This window comes from Crinia signifera, chromosome 8 (genome assembly GCF_055691185.1).
Source record: "Crinia signifera chromosome 8, ASM5569118v1, whole genome shotgun sequence".
In the NCBI taxonomy this organism is placed as follows: Eukaryota; Metazoa; Chordata; class Amphibia; order Anura; family Myobatrachidae; genus Crinia; species Crinia signifera.
In genome coordinates, this window is record NC_139224.1 from 178519068 (window position 1) to 178542954 (window position 23887).

The 23887-nt window shown below is 50.3% G+C and overlaps 1 protein-coding gene across 2 annotated transcripts in view; it reads right to left on the reverse strand.

Annotated features, from left to right (window-relative positions):
• Nucleotides 1-23887, reverse strand: part of COL24A1 (collagen type XXIV alpha 1 chain) — a 395453-nt gene that overhangs the window by 120928 nt on the left and 250638 nt on the right. For both annotated transcript variants that reach the window (XM_083157902.1, XM_083157901.1), the window contains exons 34-36: nucleotides 15525-15578; nucleotides 13209-13262; nucleotides 11307-11360 (exon numbers count right to left, since the gene is read on the reverse strand). In XM_083157902.1, the coding sequence (XP_083014028.1) occupies nucleotides 11307-11360; nucleotides 13209-13262; nucleotides 15525-15578 (162 nt within the window). The remainder of the gene's footprint in view (nucleotides 1-11306; nucleotides 11361-13208; nucleotides 13263-15524; nucleotides 15579-23887) is intronic.

Sequence of the window (23887 nt, forward strand, 5' to 3'; positions counted from 1 at the left end):
GTGTAACAGCGCTATACGTGTGCCTATAGTGTAACAGCGCTATACGTGTGCCTATAGTGTAACAGCGCTATACGTGTGCCTATAGTGTAACAGCGCTTTACGTGTGCCTGTAGTGTAACAGCGCTATACGTGTGCCTGTAGTGTAACAGCGCTATACGTGTGCCTATAGTGTAACAGCGCTATCCGTGTGCCTATAGTGTAACAGCGCTATACGTGTGCCTATAGTGTAACAGCGCTATACGTGTGCCTATAGTGTAACAGTGCTATACAGGCCTATAGTGTAACAGCGCTATACGTGTGCCTATAGTGTAACAGCGATAAACGCGTGCCTATAGTGTAACAGCGCTATACGTGTGCCTATAGTGTAACAGCGCTATATGTGCCTATAGTGTAACAGCGCTATACGTGTGCCTATAGTGTAACAGCGCTATACGTGTGCCTATAGTGTAACAGCGCTATACGTGTGCCTATAGTGTAACAGCGCTATACGTGTGCCTATAGTGTAACAGCGCTATACGTGTGCCTATAGTGTAACAGCGATATACGCGTGCCTATAGTGTAACAGCGCTATACAGGCCTATAGTGTAACAGCGCTATACGTGTGCCTATAGTGTAACAGCGCTATACGTGCCTATAGTGTAACAGCGCTATACGTGTGCCTATAGTGTAACAGCGCTATACGTGTGCCTATAGTGTAACAGCGCTATACGTGTGCCTGTAGTGTAACAGCGCTATACGTGTGCCTGTAGTGTAACAGCGCTATACGTGTGCCTGTAGTGTAACAGCGCTATACGTGTGCCTGTAGTGTAACAGCGCTATACGTGTGCCTGTAGTGTAACAGCGCTATACGTGCCTATAGTGTAACAGTGCTATACGTGTGCCTATAGTGTAACAGCGCTATACGTGTGCCTATAGTGTAACAGTGCTATACGTGTGCCTATAGTGTAACAGCGATATACGCGTGCCTATAGTGTAACAGCACTATACGTGCCTATAGTGTAACAGCGCTATACGTGTGCCTATAGTGTAACAGCGCTATACGTGCCTATAGTGTAACAGCGCTATACGTGTGCCTATAGTGTAACAGTGCTATACGTGTGCCTATAGTGTAACAGCGCTATACGTGTGCCTATAGCGTCACAGCGCTATACAGGCCTACAGTGTAACAGTGCTATACGTGTCTATAGTGTAACAGTGCTATACGTGCCTATAGTGTAACAGCGCTATACGTGCCTATAGTGTAACAGCGCTATACGTGTGCCTATAGTGTAACAGCGCTATACGTGTGCCTATAGTGTAACAGCGCTATACGTGTGCCTATAGTGTAACAGCGCTATACAGGCCTACAGTGTAACAGTGCGATACGTGTCTATAGTGTAACAGTGCTATACGTGCCTATAGTGTAACAGCGCTATACGTGTGCCTATAGTGTAACAGCGCTATACAGGCCTACAGTGTAACAGCGCTATACGTGTCTATAGTGTAACAGTGCTATACGTGCCTATAGTGTAACAGCGCTATACGTGTGCCTATAGTGTAACAGCGCTATACGTGTGCCTATAGTGTAACAGCGCTATACGTGTGCCTATAGTGTAACAGCGCTATACAGGCCTACAGTGTAACAGTGCTATACGTGTCTATAGTGTAACAGTGCTATACGTGCCTATAGTGTAACAGCACTATACGTGTGCCTATAGTGTAACAGCGCTATACAGGCCTACAGTGTAACAGCGCTATATGTGTCTATAGTGTAACAGCGCTATACGTGTGCCTATAGTGTAACAGCGCTATACAGGCCTACAGTGTAACAGCGCTATACGTGTCTATAGTGTAACAGTGCTATACGTGCCTATAAAGTAACAGTGCTATACGTGTGCCTATAGTGTAACAGCGCTATACGTGTGCCTATAGTGTAACAGCAATATACGCGTGCCTACAGTGTAACAGCGCTATACGTGTGCCCATAGTGTAACAGCGCTATACGTGTGCCTATAGTGTAACAGCGCTATACGTGTGCCTATAGTGTAACAGCGCTATACGTGGGCCTACAGTGTAACAGCGCTATACAGGCCTACAGTGTAACAGCACTATACGTGTGCCTATAGTGTAACAGCGCTATCCGTGTGCCTATAGTGTAACAGCGCTATACGTGTGCCTATAGTGTAACAGCGTGTCTATAGTGTAACAGTGCTATACGTGCCTATAGTGTAACAGCGCTATATGTGTGCCTATAGTGTAACAGCGCTATACGTGTGCCTATAGTGTAACAGCGCTATACGTGTGCCTATAGTGTAACAGCGCTATACAGGCCTACAGTGTAACAGTGCTATACGTGTCTATAGTGTAACAGTGCTATACGTGCCTATAAAGTAACAGCGCTATACGTGTGCCTATAGTGTAACAGCGCTATACGTGTGAATAGAGTGTAACAGCGCTATACAGGCCTACAGTGTAACAGCGCTATACGTGTCTATAGTGTAACAGTGCTATACGTGCCTATAGTGTAACAGCGCTATATGTGCCTATAGTGTAACAGCGCTATACGTGTGCCTATAGTGTAACAGCGCTATACAGGCCTACAGTGTAAAAGCGCTATACGTGTCTATAGTGTAACAGTGCTATACGTGCCTATAAAGTAACAGCGCTATACGTGTGCCTATAGTGTAACAGCGCTATACGTGCCTATAGTGTAACAGCGCTATATGTGTGCCTATAGTGTAACAGCGCTATACGTGTGCCTATAGTGTCACAGCGCTATACAGGCCTACAGTGTAACAGTGCTATACGTGTCTATAGTGTAACAGTGCTATACGTGCCTATAGTGTAACAGCGCTATACGTGCCTATAGTGTAACAGCACTATACGTGTGCCTATAGTGTAACAGCGCTATACGTGTGCCTATAGTGTAACAGCGCTATACGTGTGCCTATAGTGTAACAGCGCTATACAGGCCTACAGTGTAACAGTGCTATACGTGTCTATAGTGTAACAGTGCTATACGTGCCTATAGTGTAACAGCGCTATACGTGTGCCTATAGTGTAACAGCGCTATACAGGCCTACAGTGTAACAGCGCTATACGTGTCTATAGTGTAACAGTGCTATACGTGCCTATAGTGTAACAGCGCTATACGTGTGCCTATAGTGTAACAGCGCTATACGTGTGCCTATAGTGTAACAGCGCTATACGTGTGAATAGAGTGCAACAGCGCTATACAGGCCTACAGTGTAACAGTGCTATACGTGTCTATAGTGTAACAGTGCTATACGTGCCTATAGTGTAACAGCACTATACGTGTGCCTATAGTGTAACAGCGCTATACAGGCCTACAGTGTAACAGCGCTATACGTGTCTATAGTGTAACAGCGCTATACGTGTGCCTATAGTGTAACAGCGCTATACAGGCCTACAGTGTAACAGCGCTATACGTGTCTATAGTGTAACAGTGCTATACGTGCCTATAAAGTAACAGTGCTATACGTGTGCCTATAGTGTAACAGCGCTATACGTGTGCCTATAGTGTAACAGCAATATACGCGTGCCTATAGTGTAACAGCGCTATACGTGTGCCCATAGTGTAACAGCGCTATACGTGTGCCTATAGTGTAACAGCGCTATACGTGTGCCTATAGTGTAACAGCGCTATACGTGGGCATACAGTGTAACAGCGCTATACAGGCCTACAGTGTAACAGCGCTATACGTGTGCCTATAGTGTAACAGCGCTATCCGTGTGCCTATAGTGTAACAGCGCTATACGTGTGCCTATAGTGTAACAGCGTGTCTATAGTGTAACAGTGCTATACGTGCCTATAGTGTAACAGCGCTATATGTGTGCCTATAGTGTAACAGCGCTATACGTGTGCCTATAGTGTAACAGCGCTATACGTGTGCCTATAGTGTAACAGCGCTATACAGGCCTACAGTGTAACAGTGCTATACGTGTCTATAGTGTAACAGTGCTATACGTGATTATAGTGTAACAGCGCTATACGTGTGCCTATAGTGTAACAGCGCTATACAGGCCTACAGTGTAACAGCGCTATACAAGTCTATATTGTAACAGTGCTATACGTGCCTATAGTGTAACAGCGCTATATGTGCCTATAGTGTAACAGTGCTATACGTGCCTATAGTGTAACAGCGCTATACGTGTGCCTATAGTGTAACAGCGCTATACAGGCCTACAGTGTAAAAGCGCTATACGTGTCTATAGTGTAACAGTGCTATACGTGCCTATAAAGTAACAGTGCTATACGTGTGCCTATAGTGTAACAGTGCTATACGTGCCTACAGTGTAACAGTGCTATATGTGTGCCTATAGTGTAACAGCGCTATACGTGCCTACAGTGTAACAGCGCTATATGTGTGCCTATAGTGTAACAGCGCTATACGTGCCTACAGTGTAACAGCGCTATACGTGTCTATAGTGTAACAGTGCTATACGTGCCTATAGTGTAACAGCGCTCTACGTGTGCCTATAGTGTAACAGCGCTATACGTGTGCCTATAGTGTAACAGCGCTATACGTGTGCCTATAGTGTAACAGCGCTATACAGGCCTACAGTGTAACAGTGCTATACGTGTCTATAGTGTAACAGGGTACTTGTTTCCTAGAACGGCCACAATCGTGAGTGATCGTGGCTCTTAATTAAGGGACACGATCCTCACGATGTGGCCGATTTTTTACAATTTTTTCCCTTTGATTGACAGAAATCGGGTCAATCGGTCGGTCGCGACCAATTAAAATCGGCCGCGATGCGACCGACCGATTGACCCGATTTTTCCATAGACTTCAATGTTAAAAAATCTTTTAACATTGAAATCGGTCGGTCTTGTGCCATTATAATGGCACAAGATGAGATGGACTTGATTAAGTCCATCTCACATAGGGAAAAATGATAAAAAAGGTGAAATGGGCCAATATGACCCATTTCACATTTTTTATGTGCCCGCCATGACCCCACGATAGACGTCAACCCGAAGCGTGGCGAGCGCAGCGAGCCCGCGAGGGGCGGCGGTGCGCGTCCTCCGACCTTTTCATTCCCCTACTATCCACTAGGGCGTGGAGTGAGAATAGAATAGTGTGGCGAGCGCAGCGAGCCACCGAGCCCGAAGCGTGGCGAGCGCACGCGTATACCTGTGAAGTTATACGCGTCCCCTCGCGGGGCTCGCTGCGCTCGCCACGCTTCGGGCTCGGTGGCTCGCTGCGCTCGCCACACTATTCTATTCTCACTCCACGCCCTAGTGGATAGTAGGGGAATGAAAAGGTCGGAGGACGCGCACCGCCGCCCCTCGCGGGCTCGCTGCGCTCGCCACGCTTCGGGTTGACGTCTATCGTGGGGTCTAGCCCACTTAGTAACATTTGGGGGGGCAATTGAAAATAATCATGTGAAAAAAAAAAAAAAATCGGGTGAAAAATCGGTCGGTCGGATCGGTCGCATCGCATGCGACCAAATCGCATGCGATGCGATCGATCCGATTTTTTATCTTACGACCACAACGATCTAAATCGTTGTGGCCGTGCTAGGAAACAAGTACCTGTAACAGTGCTATACGTGCCTATAGTGTAACAGCGCTATACGTGTGCCTATAGTGTAACAGCGCTATACAGGCCTACAGTGAAACAGCGCTATACGTGTCTATAGTGTAACAGTGCTATACGTGCCTATAGTGTAACAGCACTATATGTGTGCCTATAGTGTAACAGCGCTATACGTGTGCCTATAGTGTAACAGCGCTATACGTGTGCCTATAGTGTTACAGCGCTATACAGGCCTACAGTGTAACAGTGCTATTCGTGTCTATAGTGTAACAGTGCTATACGTGCCTATAGTGTAACAGCGCTATACGTGTGCCTATAGTGTAACAGCGCTATACAGGCCTACAGTGTAACAGCGCTATACGTGTCTATAGTGTAACAGCGCTATATGTGCCTATAGTGTAACAGTGCTATACGTGCCTATAGTGTAACAGCGCTATACGTGTGCCTATAGTGTAACAGCGCTATACAGGCCTACAGTGTAACAACGCTATACGTGTCTATAGTGTAACAGTGCTATACGTGCCTATAAAGTAACAGCGCTATACGTGTGCCTATAGTGTAACAGCGCTATACGTGTGAATAGAGTGTAACAGCGCTATACAGGCCTACAGTGTAACAGTGCTATACGTGTCTATAGTGTAACAGTGCTATACGTGCCTATAGTGTAACAGCGCTATACGTGTGCCTATAGTGTAACAGCGCTATACAGGCCTACAGTGTAACAGCGCTATACGTGTCTATAGTGTAACAGCGCTATACGTGTGCCTATAGTGTAACAGCGCTATACAGGCCTACAGTGTAACAGCGCTATACATGTCTATAGTGTAACAGTGCTATACGTGCCTATAAAGTAACAGTGCTATACGTGTGCCTATAGTGTAACAGCGCTATACGTGTGCCTATAGTGTAACAGCAATATACGCGTGCCTATAGTGTAACAGCGCTATACGTGTGCCCATAGTGTAACAGCGCTATACGTGTGCCTATAGTGTAACAGCGCTATACGTGTGCCTATAGTGTAACAGCGCTATACGTGGGCCTACAGTGTAACAGCGCTATACAGGCCTACAGTGTAACAGCGCTATACGTGTGCCTATAGTGTAACAGCGCTATCCGTGTGCCTATAGTGTAACAGCGCTATACGTGTGCCTATAGTGTAACAGCGTGTCTATAGTGTAACAGTGCTATACGTGCCTATAGTGTAACAGCGCTATACGTGTGCCTATAGTGTAACAGCGCTATACGTGTGCCTATAGTGTAACAGCGCTATACGTGTGCCTATAGTGTAACAGCGCTATACAGGCCTACAGTGTAACAGTGCTATACGTGTCTATAGTGTAACAGTGCTATACGTGATTATAGTGTAACAGCGCTATACGTGTGCCTATAGTGTAACAGCGCTATACAGGCCTACAGTGTAACAGCGCTATACGTGTCTATAGTGTAACAGTGCTATACGTGCCTATAGTGTAACAGCGCTATATGTGCCTATAGTGTAACAGTGCTATACGTGCCTATAGTGTAACAGCGCTATACGTGTGCCTATAGTGTAACAGCGCTATACAGGCCTACAGTGTAAAAGCGCTATACGTGTCTATAGTGTAACAGTGCTATACGTGCCTATAAAGTAACAGTGCTATACGTGTGCCTATAGTGTAACAGTGCTATACGTGCCTACAGTGTAACAGCGCTATATGTGTGCCTATAGTGTAACAGCGCTAAACGTGCCTACAGTGTAACAGCGCTATATGTGTGCCTATAGTGTAACAGCGCTATACGTGCCTGCAGTGTAACAGCGCTATACGTGTCTATAGTGTAACAGTGCTATACGTGCATATAGTGTAACAGCGCTCTACGTGTGCCTATAGTGTAACAGCGCTATACGTGTGCCTATAGTGTAACAGCGCTATACGTGTGCCTATAGTGTAACAGCGCTATACAGGCCTACAGTGTAACAGTGCTATACGTGTCTATAGTGTAACAGTGCTATACGTGCCTATAGTGTAACAGCGCTATACGTGTGCCTATAGTGTAACAGCGCTATACAGGCCTACAGTGAAACAGCGCTATACGTGTCTATAGTGTAACAGTGCTATACGTGCCTATAGTGTAACAGCACTATATGTGTGCCTATAGTGTAACAGCGCTATACGTGTGCCTATAGTGTAACAGCGCTATACGTGTGCCTATAGTGTTACAGCGCTATACAGGCCTACAGTGTAACAGTGCTATTCGTGTCTATAGTGTAACAGTGCTATACGTGCCTATAGTGTAACAGCGCTATACGTGTGCCTATAGTGTAACAGCGCTATACAGGCCTACAGTGTAACAGCGCTATACGTGTCTATAGTGTAACAGCGCTATATGTGCCTATAGTGTAACAGTGCTATACGTGCCTATAGTGTAACAGCGCTATACGTGTGCCTATAGTGTAACAGCGCTATACAGGCCTACAGTGTAACAACGCTATACGTGTCTATAGTGTAACAGTGCTATACGTGCCTATAAAGTAACAGCGCTATACGTGTGCCTATAGTGTAACAGCGCTATACAGGCCTACAGTGTAACAGCGCTATACAGGCCTACAGTGTAACAGTGCTATACGTGTCTATAGTGTAACAGTGCTATACGTGCCTATAGTGTAACAGCGCTATACGTGTGCCTATAGTGTAACAGCGCTATACAGGCCTACAGTGTAACAGCGCTATACGTGTCTATAGTGTAACAGCGCTATAAGTGTGCCTATAGTGTAACAGCGCTATACAGGCCTACAGTGTAACAGCGCTATACGTGTCTATAGTGTAACAGTGCTATACGTGCCTATAAAGTAACAGTGCTATACGTGTGCCTATAGTGTAACAGCGCTATACGTGTGCCTATAGTGTAACAGCAATATACGCGTGCCTATAGTGTAACAGCGCTATACGTGTGCCCATAGTGTAACAGCGCTATACGTGTGCCTATAGTGTAACAGCGCTATACGTGTGCCTATAGTGTAACAGCGCTATACGTGGGCCTACAGTGTAACAGCGCTATACAGGCCTACAGTGTAACAGCGCTATACGTGTGCCTATAGTGTAACAGCGCTATCCGTGTGCCTATAGTGTAACAGCGCTATACGTGTGCCTATAGTGTAACAGCGTGTCTATAGTGTAACAGTGCTATACGTGCCTATAGTGTAACAGCGCTATATGTGTGCCTATAGTGTAACAGCGCTATACGTGTGCCTATAGTGTAACAGCGCTATACGTGTGCCTATAGTGTAACAGCGCTATACAGGCCTACAGTGTAACAGTGCTATACGTGTCTATAGTGTAACAGTGCTATACGTGATTATAGTGTAACAGCGCTATACGTGTGCCTATAGTGTAACAGCGCTATACAGGCCTACAGTGTAACAGCGCTATACGTGTCTATAGTGTAACAGTGCTATACGTGCCTATAGTGTAACAGCGCTATATGTGCCTATAGTGTAACAGTGCTATACGTGCCTATAGTGTAACAGCGCTATACGTGTGCCTATAGTGTAACAGCGCTATACAGGCCTACAGTGTAAAAGCGCTATACGTGTCTATAGTGTAACAGTGCTATACGTGCCTATAAAGTAACAGTGCTATACGTGTGCCTATAGTGTAACAGCGCTATATGTGTGCCTATAGTGTAACAGCGCTATACGTGCCTACAGTGTAACAGCGCTATATGTGTGCCTATAGTGTAACAGCGCTATACGTGCCTACAGTGTAACAGCGCTATACGTGTCTATAGTGTAACAGTGCTATACGTGCCTATAGTGTAACAGCGCTCTACGTGTGCCTATAGTGTAACAGCGCTATACGTGTGCCTATAGTGTAACAGCGCTATACGTGTGCCTATAGTGTAACAGCGCTATACAGGCCTACAGTGTAACAGTGCTATACGTGTCTATAGTGTAACAGTGCTATACGTGCCTATAGTGTAACAGCGCTATACGTGTGCCTATAGTGTAACAGCGCTATACAGGCCTACAGTGAAACAGCGCTATACGTGTCTATAGTGTAACAGTGCTATACGTGCCTATAGTGTAACAGCACTATATGTGTGCCTATAGTGTAACAGCGCTATACGTGTGCCTATAGTGTAACAGCGCTATACGTGTGCCTATAGTGTTACAGCGCTATACAGGCCTACAGTGTAACAGTGCTATTCGTGTCTATAGTGTAACAGTGCTATACGTGCCTATAGTGTAACAGCGCTATACGTGTGCCTATAGTGTAACAGCGCTATACAGGCCTACAGTGTAACAGCGCTATACGTGTCTATAGTGTAACAGCGCTATATGTGCCTATAGTGTAACAGTGCTATACGTGCCTATAGTGTAACAGCGCTATACGTGTGCCTATAGTGTAACAGCGCTATACAGGCCTACAGTGTAACAACGCTATACGTGTCTATAGTGTAACAGTGCTATACGTGCCTATAAAGTAACAGCGCTATACGTGTGCCTATAGTGTAACAGCGCTATACAGGCCTACAGTGTAACAGCGCTATACGTGTCTATAGTTTAACAGTGCTATATGTGCCTATAGTGTAACAGTGCTATACGTGCCTATAGTGTAACAGCGCTATACGTGTGCCTATAGTGTAACAGCGCTATACAGGCCTACAGTGTAACAACGCTATACGTGTCTATAGTGTAACAGTGCTATACGTGCCTACAGTGTAACAGCGCTATACGTGTGCCTATAGTGTAACAGTGCTATACGTGCCTACAGTGTAACAGCGCTATACGTGTGCCTATAGTGTAACAGCGCTATACGTGCCTACAGTGTACCAGCGCTATACGTGTGCCTATAGTGTAACAGCGATATACGTGCACCTATAGTGTAACAGCGCTATACGTGTGGCTATAGTGTAACAGCGCTATTTGTGCCTATAGTGTAACAGCACTATACGTGTGCCTATAGTGTAACAGCGCTATACGTGCCTACAGTGTAACAGCGCTATACGTGTCTATAGTGTAACAGTGCTATACGTGCCTATAGTGTAACAGCGCTATACGTGTGCCTATAGTGTAACAGCGCTATACGTGTGCCTATAGTGTAACAGCGCTATACAGGCCTACAGTGTAACAGCGCTATACGTGTCTATAGTGTAACAGTGCTATACGTGTGCCTATAGTGTAACAGCGCTATACAGGCCTACAGTGTAACAGTGCTATATGTGCCTATAGTGTAACAGCGCTATATATGCCTACAGTGTAACAGCGCTATACGTGTCTATAGTGTAACAGTGCTATACGTGCCTATAGTGTAACAGCGCTATACGTGTGCCTATAGTGTAACAGCGCTATACAGGCCTACAGTGTAACAGCGCTATACGTGTCTATAGTGTAACAGTGCTATACGTGTGCCTATAGTGTAACAGCGCTATACAGGCCTACAGTGTAACAGTGCTATACGTGCCTATAGTGTAACAGCGCTATACGTGTGCCTATAGTGTAACAGCGCTATACAGGCCTACAGTGTAACAGTGCTATACGTGTCTATAGTGTAACAGCGCTATATGTGTGCCTATAGTGTAACAGCGCTATACAGGCCTACAGTGTAACAGCGCTATACAGGCCTACAGTGTAACAGCGCTATACGTGTCTATAGTGTAACAGTGCTATACAGGCCTACAGTGTAACAGTGCTATACGTGCCTATAGTGTAACAGCGCTATACGTGTGCCTATAGTGCACCGGTGCTAACCCCGCAATACGCAGACAGACGTATACACTGATCACCTTTGGGCCGTCTCCTCCCTGTACTCCGTCTTCCCCTGCAGGACCCGGCTCTCCCTGTGTAGATAGGAGAGGGAAATGCACAGTGGTGAGTACTCTGCCAGACATCTCAGGGTGGGCAAGTAGTGCTTATAGGGCATGGCTACCGGCGGGGACCTGATGCACATGTCGGCCTGTTTCCATAGGACATGGAGTGGCCAATGGCAGCAGGCATCTGGTTTAGGCCACAATCTAATAACCCTCAGCGGGGGCCGTCCGTACGTATTACATGAGGGAATGATCGTGTTCCATCACTCACGCTGACACTAGGCTTCATGTGCAAATCCCGCCTAGCAACAGTCGCTAGGAGGACGCACCGTACACGCTGAGCCATGGAGGCCCCCCTTCATAACGGACCACAGGCAGCGTAACGGCGCCCATACACGCAGCAATGAGCTCTGTACATTTTGGGGGTTATTCTGGTTATTCGCAAGGCTGTGAGTCCACCAAACCCCACCTTGCGAATGGTTGGTTGCCGCCATCCATTCAGGAGTCGCCCGGGTGGGGCCTGCGAATTGATATTACACAGTAACATCCACGAGCAGGCCAGGGGGAATTTCCCACATCTTTCGATGGTCGCCGACCATCGCCGACAGTTGTGGAAGGTGCACACATATGTAAGGAAGCTCTGAGCAGCCTTATATATGGGTGCATGCTGGGGAGGAAATGGGCGGGCACCTGACATCCCCGCCCCCCACCACCCGCATCATGGCCTCATTAGCGTTCTCGTGGGAACGCCCATGAAACTCTCTGTATTCCCATATGGTGATGGGGCTGCCCGGAGCCCCACACCCCTCTTCGCCCCCTGCGCATTGTGTTGGGTGCATGCGTATAAAATGTGCATTAACAAAACATCGGTCCACGTGCGAATGCAGGCTATCTGGACCAGAATAAGGTCATGTGTGTGACGTGATGTGCACGGGAGTGTCCACCACCCCCGAACATCGCTCCGTGTATGGGTGTCAGAGCTCCGTGTATGGGTGGCAGAGCTCCGTGTATGGGTGGCAGCGCTCCGTGTATGGGCATCTCCACACCTGGAACACCCAGCGGTTTTATAGTGTACGGGCAACAGCGCTCCGGGTATGGGCATCTCCACACCTGGAACCCCAGCGGTTTTATAGTGTACAGACGGCAGCGCTCTGTGTATGGGCATCTCCACACCTGGAACCCCAGTGGTTTTATAGTGTACGGGCAACAGCGCTCCGGGTATGGGCATCTCCACACCTGGAACCCCAGCGGTTTTATAGTGTACAGACGGCAGCGCTCTGTGTATGGGCATCTCCACACCTGGAACACCAGCGGTTTTATAGTGTACGGGCAACAGCGCTCCGGGTATGGGCATCTCCACACCTGGAACACCCAGCGGTTTTATAGTGTACAGACGGCAGCGCTCCGGGTATGGGCATCTCCACACCTGGAACACCCAGCGGTTTTATAGTGTACGGGCAACAGCGCTCCGGGTATGGGCATCTCCACACCTGGAACCCCAGCGGTTTTATAGTGTACAGACGGCAGCGCTCTGTGTATGGGCATCTCCACACCTGGAACACCCAGCGGTTTTATAGTGTACGGGCAACAGCGCTCCGGGTATGGGCATCTCCACACCTGGAACACCCAGCGGTTTTATAGTGTACAGACGGCAGCGCTCTGTGTATGGGCATCTCCACACCTGGAACCCCAGCGGTTTTACAGGGACATCCATAAAATACCGGGCGTTCCCCTGCTTCCACCCCCCTCCCAGCCTCCAGCAAATGGCTTGGCAAGTGTGAATGTCGGCCCACTCGTACAGGTCTGAATCGGCTCCTATGTACGAGTGATGACGTTATCCTGTATATGTGGGTTAGTGTTAGGTCACAATGATCTCACCCGTAAGCCAGGATCTCCCGCTGCACCAACGATACCAGCAGCTCCGATGTCACCCTGCGATCAACAGACACAGATCATTATTTCCATCCATAATATCGGTCTCATCCCCACACCGGTACTGCGCTAATAGTGCGCATAGGGCCTGATTCAGGCATGACCACCAACAGACAGAAAGAGAATCCACCCCGCGCAAATCTGCGAAACTGTGACAATATACAGATCGCTATCCTGTCACAGAGCCATACGCAAATCACGAACCATCACATGATTTCCCGTCTGTGCAAATGTGAGTAACTCTGACCCTCCCAGGACTGAGACCGGCTGATCGGGGCCAGCGATGACATCACAGAACCTCCCTGATCACACCGGGGCACGTCTGCATTGTTTCTAACCCTCCCAGGACTGAGACCGGCTGATCGGGGCCAGCGATGACATCACAGAACCTCCCTGATCACACCGGGGCACGTCTGCATTGTTTCTAACCCTCCCAGGACTGAGACAGGCTGATCGGGGCCAGCGATGACATCACAGAACCTCCCTGATCACACCGGGGCACGTCTGCATTGTTTCTAACCCTCCCAGGACTGAGACAGGCTGATCGGGGCCAGCGATGACATCACAGAACCTCCCTGATCACACCGGGGCACGTCTGCATTGTTTCTAACCCTCCCAGGACTGAGACAGGCTGATCGGGGCCAGCGATGACATCACAGAACCTCCCTGATCACTCCGGGGCACGTCTGCATTGTTTCTAACCCTCCCAGGACTGAGACCGGCTGATCGGGGCCAGCGATGACATCACAGAACCTCCCTGATCACACCGGGGCACGTCTGCATTGTTTCTAACCCTCCCAGGACTGAGACAGGCTGATCGGGGCCAGCGATGACATCACAGAACCTCCCTGATCACACCGGGGCACGTCTGCATTGTTTCTAACCCTCCCAGGACTGAGACAGGCTGATCGGGGCCAGCGATGACATCACAGAACCTCCCTGATCACACCGGGGCACGTCTGCATTGTTTCTAACCCTCCCAGGACTGAGACAGGCTGATCGGGGCCAGCGATGACATCACAGAACCTCCCTGATCACTCCGGGGCACGTCTGCATTGTTTCTAACCCTCCCAGGACTGAGACCGGCTGATCGGGGCCAGCGATGACATCACAGAACCTCTCTGATCACACTGGGGCACTCCTGCATTGTTTCTGACCCTCCCACATCTCTATGACTGAGACCGGCTGATCGGGGCCAGCGATGACATCACAGAACCTCTCTGATCACACCGGGGCACTCCTGCATTGTTTCTGACCCTCCCACATCTCTATGACTGAGACCGGCTGATCGGGGCCCGCAATGACATCACAGAACCTCCCTGATCACACCGGGGCACGTCTGCATTGTTTCTGACCCTCCCAGGACTCTGCGACTGAGACAGGCTGATCTGAGCCAGCGATGACATCACAGAACCACAAAACATGAGCTTGAGTGGTAGAGAATATAGATTGTAAGCTCCGCTGGCAGGGACTGTGTGCACTATATACATTACTGAACATCGGAAGGATAGACGGTATCCCCGTGACTGACAGACGGCCCGCCCCCGTGGACTGACAGACGGCACGCCCCCGTGGACTGACAGACGGCACGCCCCCGTGGACTGACAGACGGCACGCCCCCGTGGACTGACAGACGGCACGCCCCCGTGGACTGACAGACGGCACGCCCCCGTGGACTGACAGACGGCACGCCCCCGTGGACTGACAGACGGCACGCCCCCGTGGACTGACAGACGGCACGCCCCGTGGACTGAGAGACGGTATCCCCCGTCGTGGACTGAGAGACGGTACCCCCCGTGGACTGAGAGACGGTATCCCCCGTGGACTGAGAGACGGTATCCCCCGTGGACTGAGAGACGGTATCCCCCGTGGACTGAGAGACGGTATCCCCCGTGGACTGAGAGACGGTATCCCCCGTGGACTGAGAGACGGTATCCCCCGTGGACTGAGAGACGGTATCCCCCGTGGACTGTTAGACGGTATCCCCCGTGGACTGATAGACGGTATCCCCCGTGGACTGATAGACTGTTTCCCCGTGGACTGATAGACTGATAGACTGTTTCCCCGTGGACTGATAGACTGTTTCCCCATGGACTGAGAGACGGAATCCCCCGTGGACTGAGAGACGGTATCCCCCGTGGACTGACAGACTGTATCCGTGGGAATATTTCACTTCAGACCACAGACTTCTCCCCCACTAGACATAGAACAAGTGCACCATAAATTTCCAAATAATGAACCTCCAAAATCACCAGGACCGACCTTTACGCCCGGATCTCCAGAAGGACCCACTTCACCCTCCGTGCCGGGTGCTCCCTGTACAATACAAATGATGTCATGTCAGTATAGGATCACATACAATGAGTCTGGATATGGGGTACTGCCCCTGATGTACCCGGATACACCCCAACCTCACATGTAGCTGCACTCTACAACTAAACAGAAGATGAAATGGGTCAAAAAGCAAAAATGTCCAAGCAGAGCAGTTCAGTAATTCCTCTTCTAGCTTCAGGTATAACCCTATTAGCACAAACACTAACATTGTCTAGATCAGTGGTTCTCAACCTCGGTCCTAAGGACCACACCCAGTTCACGTTTCCCAGGTAACCCGGCAGGTGCACAGGTGCACTCATTATTCACTGACATTTGAAAAGGTCACAGATGGAGATAATTATTTCACCTGTGATTCTGTGAGGAGACCTGGAAAACATGCGCTGTGTGGGGTAATGAGGACCGAACCACTGGTGTAGATGACAACAAGTCTAGTATTCTATCATCTGCAACATTTGCTTTCTGTCCTCAGACATTTTGGTAAGGTTCCATTTTTTTTTGCCCCAAATCACAAATGTCATTAAATGCGGTTTGAGGTGTAGAAATGGAACTCTCAGGCTGTTCTATAGCGGAGATGGGGACCCTGTGGGCAGCGGCAGAGAGGACAGCGCTGGGCCAGGGGAGTACGTGTGAATGAATATAAAGTGTAAAAGGGGTGTTTCTGGGTGTGTGTATTGTTATTTACAGGTGAACTACAAGACCCAGCGTGCACATTAATGCCCCCATGCTGGGTCTTGTAGTTCACCTGTATAAAGCAATGTGTTTTTTTTTTCTATTTTTCACACACATCAGTCTGGCGGCCACCACCCTGGGAAACCAAGGACAGCACCAGACTTCAGCCCTGGATGGGGGTCCCCCCTTTAATGGGAGGGTTCTGACCTCCCACGGACCAGCCACGGGGGAACTTGTATAAAAAGTGTCCAAAATATATGGGACCACTATATAGTATTTTTGGAACCAGGATCGGCTCAATGAGCCCGGGGCTGGTTTCACTTTTACATATATTTGGGAAAGAACCATGCACAGATCACACTGGTCTGTCACATTTTCCAGTCAGGACATGGTCTGTTTTTTTTTTTAAATTGTTGGTAACATTTACCAAAAATCGCACCCTATCACATTGGTGAATTCTATGTGATTTTTACTGCAAAATGTGCTAATTAAATGTAAATTTGCACACTTTTACATTTGTTATTTTTGAAAACCGTGCAAATTCGCACCCTATAACATGTCCCACTTATAGTGCAGATGATGTAATTACAGATATATGGTCAGTGCCTGGTGTTGGCCCAGCTGACATCAGATCCTGTACAGTGTATGGACCTCACTAGCACACGCCCCCGCACACACCCAGCACGTACAGTAACTGTGGGCTTACAGTACACTGCTCAGGTCTGCACCATGACAGGTACAAGCCCAGCTCTCACCCCTTGCTCACATCAGATCCTGTACTGTGTATGGACCTCACTAGCACACGCCCCAGCACACACCCAGCACGTACAGTAACTGTGGGCTTACAGTACACTGCTCAGGTCTGCACCATGACAGGTACAAGCCCAGCTCTCACCCCTTGCTGACATCAGATCCTGTACAGTGTATGGACCTCAGTAGCGCACGCCCCAGCACACACACAGCACGTACAGTAACTGTGGGCTTACAGTACAATGCTCAGGTCTGCACCATGACAGGTACAAGCTCAGCTCTCACCCCTTGCTCACATCAGATCCTGTACAGTGTATGGACATCACTAGCGCACGCCCCTGCACACACCCAGCACGTACAGTAACTGTGGGCTTACAGTACACTGCTCAGGTCTGCATCATGACAGGTACAAGCCCAGCTCTCACCCCTTGCTCACATCAGATCCTGTACAGTTTATAGACCTCACTAGCACACGCCCCCGCACACACCCAGCACGTACAGTAACTGTGGGCTTACAGTACACTGCTCAGGTCTGCACCATGACAGGTACAAGCTCAGCTCTCACCCCTTGCTCACATCAGATCCTGTACAGTGTATGGACCTCACTAGCACACGCCCCCGCACACACCCAGCACGTACAGTAACTGTGGGCTTACAGTACAATGCTCAGGTCTGCACCATGACAGGTACAAGCCCAGCTCTCACCACTTGCTCACATCAGATCCTGTACAGTTTATAGACCTCACTAGCACACGCCCCCGCACACACCCAGCACGTACAGTAACTGTGGGCTTACAGTACACTGCTCAGGTCTGCACCATGATAGGTACAAGCCCAGCTCTCACCCCTTGCTGACATCAGATCCTGTACAGTGTATGGACCTCACTAGCGCACGCCCCCGCACACACCCAGCACGTACAGTAACTGTGGGCTTACAGTACAATGCTCAGGTCTGTACCATGACAGGTACAAGCTCAGCTCTCACCCCTTGCTCACATCAGATCCTGTACAGTGTATGGACCTCACTAGCGCACGCCCCCGCACACACCCAGCACGTACAGTAACTGTGGGCTTACAGTACACTGCTCAGGTCTGCACCATGACAGGTACAAGCCCAGCTCACACCCCTTGCTGACATCAGATCCTGTACAGTGTATGGACCTCACAAGCGCACGCCCCCGCACACACACAGCACGTACAGTAACTGTGGGCTTACAGTACAATGCTCAGGTCTGCACCATGACAGGTACACGCCCAGCTCACACCCCTTGCTCACATCAGATCCTGTACTGTGTATGGACCTCACAAGCGCACGCCCCCGCACACACCCAGCACGTACAGTAACTGTAGGCTTACAGTACACTGCTCAGGTCTGCACCATGACAGGTACATGCCCAGCTCTCACCCCTTGCTGACATCAGATCCTGTACAGTGTATGGACCTCACTAGCACACGCCCCCGCACACACCCAGCACGTACAGTAACTGTGGGCTTACAGTACAATGCTCAGGTCTGTACCATGACAGGTACAAGCTCAGCTCTCACCCCTTGCTCACATCAGATCCTGTACAGTGTATGGACCTCACTAGCGCACGCCCCCGCACACACCCAGCACGTACAGTAACTGTGGGCTTACAGTACACTGCTCAGGTCTGCACCATGACAGGTACATGCCCAGCTCTCACCCCTTGCTGACATCAGATCCTGTACAGTGTATGGACCTCACTAGCACACGCCCCCGCACACACCCAGCACGTACAGTAACTGTGGGCTTACAGTACAATGCTCAGGTCTGTACCATGACAGGTACAAGCTCAGCTCTCACCCCTTGCTCACATCAGATCCTGTACAGTGTATGGACCTCACTAGCGCACGCCCCCGCACACACCCAGCACGTACAGTAACTGTGGGCTTACAGTACACTGCTCAGGTCTGCACCATGACAGGTACAAGCCCAGCTCACACCCTTGCTGACATCAGATCCTGTACAGTGTATGGACCTCACAAGCGCACGCCCCCGCACACACACAGCACGTACAGTAACTGTGGGCTTACAGTACAATGCTCAGGTCTGCATCATGACAGGTACAAGCCCAGCTCTCACCCCTTGCTCACATCAGATCCTGTACAGTGTATGGACATCACTAGCACACGCCCCCGCACACACACAGCACGTACAGTAACTGTGGGCTTACAGTACAATGCTCAGGTCTGCACCATGACAGGTACAAGCCCAGCTCTCACCCCTTGCTCACATCAGATCCTGTACTGTGTATGGACCTCACTAGCGCACGCCCCAGCACACACCCAGCACGTACAGTAACTGTGGGCTTACAGTACAATGCTCAGGTCTGCACCATGACAGGTACAAGCCCAGCTCTCACCCCTTGCTCACATCAGATCCTGTACAGTGTATGGACCTCAGTAGCGCACGCCCCCGCACACACCCAGCACGTACAGTAACTGTGGGCTTACAGTACAATGTTTAGGTCTGCACCATGACAGGTACAAGCCCAGCTCACACCCCTTGCTCACATCAGATCCTGTACAGTGTATGGACCTCACTAGCACACGCCCCCGCACACACCCAGCACGTACAGTAACTGTGGGCTTACAGTACAATGCTCAGGTCTGCACCATGACAGGTACACGCCCAGCTCTCACCCCTTGCTGACATCAGATCCTGTACAGTGTATGGACCTCACAAGCGCACGCCCCCGCACACACACAGCACGTACAGTAACTGTGGGCTTTCAGTACAATGCTCAGGTCTGCACCATGACAGGTACACACCCAGCTCTCACCCCTTGCTGACATCAGATACTGTACAGTGTATGGACATCACTAGCGCACGCCCCCGCACACACCCAGCACGTACAGTAACTGTGGGCTTACAGTACACTGCTCAGGTCTGCACCATGACAGGTACACGCCCAGCTCTTACCCCTTGCTGACATCAGATACTGTACAGTGTATGGACATCACTAGCACACGCCCCCGCACACACACAGCACATACAGTAACTGTGGGCTTACAGTACAATGCTCAGGTCTGCACCATGACAGGTACACGCCCAGCTCTTACCCCTTGCTGACATCAGATACTGTACAGTGTATGGACATCACTAGCGCACGCCCCCGCACACACCCAGCACGTACAGTAACTGTGGGCTTACAGTACACTGCTCAGGTCTGCACCATGACAGGTACAAGCCCAGCTCTCACCCCTTGCTCACATCAGATCCTGTACTGTGTATGGACCTCACTAGCGCACGCCCCCGCACACACCCAGCACGTACAGTAACTGTGGGCTTACAGTACAATGCTCAGGTCTGCACCATGACAGGTACACGCCCAGCTCACACCCCTTGCTCACATCAGATCCTGTACAGTGTATGGACCTCACTAGCGCACGCCCCCGCACACACCCAGCACGTACAGTAACTGTGGGCTTACAGTACACTGCTCAGGTCTGCACCATGACAGGTACAAGCCCAGCTCTCACCCCTTGCTGACATCAGATCCTGTACAGTGTATGGACCTCACTAGCGCACGCCCCCGCACACACCCAGCACGTACAGTAACTGTGGGCTTACAGTACAATGCTCAGGTCTGCACCATGACAGGTACACGCCCAGCTCACACCCCTTGCTCACATCAGATCCTGTACAGTGTATGGACCTCACTAGCACACGCCCCCGCACACACCCAGCACGTACAGTAACTGTGGGCTTACAGTACACTGCTCAGGTCTGCACCATGACAGGTACAAGCCCAGCTCTTACCCCTTGCTGACATCAGATCCTGTACAGTGTATGGACCTCACTAGCGCACGCCCCCGCACACACCCAGCACGTACAGTAACTGTGGGCTAAAGTACAATGCTCAGGTCTGCACCATGACAGGTACACGCCCAGCTCTCACCACTTGCTGACATCAGATCCTGTACAGTGTATGGACCTCACTAGCGCACGCCCCCGCACACACCCAGCACGTACAGTAACTGTGGGCTTACAGTACAATGCTCAGGTCTGCACCATGACAGGTACAAGCCCAGCTCTCACCACTTGCTCACATCAGATCCTGTACAGTTTATAGACCTCACTAGCACACGCCCCCGCACACACCCAGCACGTACAGTAACTGTGGGCTTACAGTACACTGCTCAGGTCTGCACCATGACAGGTACAAGCCCAGCTCACACCCCTTGCTGACATCAGATCCTGTACAGTGTATGGACCTCACAAGCGCACGCCCCCGCACACACACAGCACGTACAGTAACTGTGGGCTTTCAGTACAATGCTCAGGTCTGCACCATGACAGGTACACACCCAGCTCTCACCCCTTGCTGACATCAGATACTGTACAGTGTATGGACATCACTAGCGCACGCCCCCGCACACACCCAGCACATACAGTAACTGTGGGCTTACAGTACAATGCTCAGGTCTGCACCATGACAGGTACACGCCCAGCTCACACCCCTTGCTCACATCAGATCCTGTACAGTGTATGGACATCACTAGCACACGCCCCCGCACACACACAGCACGTACAGTAACTGTGGGCTTACAGTACAATGCTCAGGTCTGCACCATGACAGGTACACGCCCAGCTCACACCCCTTGCTCACATCAGATCCTGTACAGTGTATGGACATCACTAGCACACGCCCCCGCACACACACAGCACATACAGTAACTGTGGGCTTACAGTACAATGCTCAGGTCTGCACCATGACAGGTACACGCCCAGCTCTTACCCCTTGCTGACATCAGATACTGTACAGTGTATGGACATCACTAGCGCACGCCCCCGCACACACCCAGCACGTACAGTAACTGTGGGCTTACAGTACACTGCTCAGGTCTGCACCATGACAGGTACAAGCCCAGCTCTCACCCCTTGCTCACATCAGATCCTGTACTGTGTATGGACCTCACTAGCGCACGCCCCCGCACACACCCAGCACGTACAGTAACTGTGGGCTTACAGTACAATGCTCAGGTCTGCACCATGACAGGTACACGCCCAGCTCACACCCCTTGCTCACATCAGATCCTGTACAGTGTATGGACCTCACTAGCGCACGCCCCCGCACACACCCAGCACGTACAGTAACTGTGGGCTTACAGTACAATGCTCAGGTCTGCACCATGACAGGTACAAGCCCAGCTCTCACCCCTTGCTGACATCAGATCCTGTACAGTGTATGGACCTCACTAGCGCACGCCCCGCACACACCCAGCACGTACAGTAACTGTAGGCTTACAGTACAATGCTCAGGTCTGCACCATGACAGGTACACGCCCAGCTCACACCCCTTGCTCACATCAGATCCTGTACAGTGTATGGACCTCACTAGCACACGCCCCCGCACACACCCAGCACGTACAGTAACTGTGGGCTTACAGTACACTGCTCAGGTCTGCACCATGACAGGTACAAGCCCAGCTCTTACCCCTTGCTGACATCAGATCCTGTACAGTGTATGGACCTCACTAGCGCACGCCCCCGCACACACCCAGCACGTACAGTAACTGTGGGCTAAAGTACAATGCTCAGGTCTGCACCATGACAGGTACACGCCCAGCTCTCACCACTTGCTGACATCAGATCCTGTACAGTGTATGGACCTCACTAGCGCACGCCCCCGCACACACCCAGCACGTACAGTAACTGTGGGCTTACAGTACAATGCTCAGGTCTGCACCATGACAGGTACACGCCCAGCTCACACCCCTTGCTCACATCAGATCCTGTACAGTGTATGGACCTCACTAGCACATGCCCCCGCACACACCCAGCACGTACAGTAACTGTGGGCTTACAGTACAATGCTCAGGTCTGCACCATGACAGGTACACGCCCAGCTCTCACCCCTTGCTGACATCAGATCCTGTACAGTGTATGGACCTCACTAGCGCACGCCCCCGCACACACCCAGCACGTACAGTAACTGTGGGCTTACAGTACAATGCTCAGGTCTGCACCATGACAGGTACAAGCTCAGCTCTCACCCCTTGCTCACATCAGATACTGTACAGTGTATGGACCTCACTAGAGCACGCCCCCGCACACACCCAGCACGTACAGTAACTGTGGGCTTACAGTACAATGCTCAGGTCTGCACCATGACAGGTGCAAGCCCAGCTCTCACCCCTTGCTTACATCAGATCCTGTACAGTGTATGGACCTCACTAGCACACGCCCCCGCACACACCCAGCACGTACAGTAACTGTGGGCTTACAGTACAATGCTCAGGTCTGCACCATGACAGGTACAAGCTCAGCTCTCACCCCTTGCTCACATCAGATCCTGTACAGTGTATGGACCTCACTAGCGCACGCCCCCGCACACACCCAGCACGTACAGTAACTGTGGGCTTACAGTACAATGCTCAGGTCTGCACCATGACAGGTACAAGCCCAGCTCTCACCCCTTGCTCACATCAGATCCTGTACAGTGTATGGACCTCACAAGCGCACGCCCCCGCACACACCCAGCACGTACAGTAACTGTGGGCTTACAGTACAATGCTCAGGTCTGCACCATGACAGGTACAAGCCCAGCTCTCACCCCTTGCTCACATCAGATACTGTACAGTGTATGGACCTCACTAGCACACGCCCCCGCACACACCCAGCACGTACAGTAACTGTGGGCTTACAGTACAATGCTCAGGTCTGCACCATGACAGGTACAAGCCCAGCTCTCACCCCTTGCTCACATCAGATACTGTACAGTGTATGGACCTCACTAGCACACGCCCCCGCACACACCCAGCATGTACAGTAACTGTGGGATTACAGTACAATGCTCAGGTCTGCACCATGACAGGTACACACCCAGCTCTCACCCCTTGCTCAC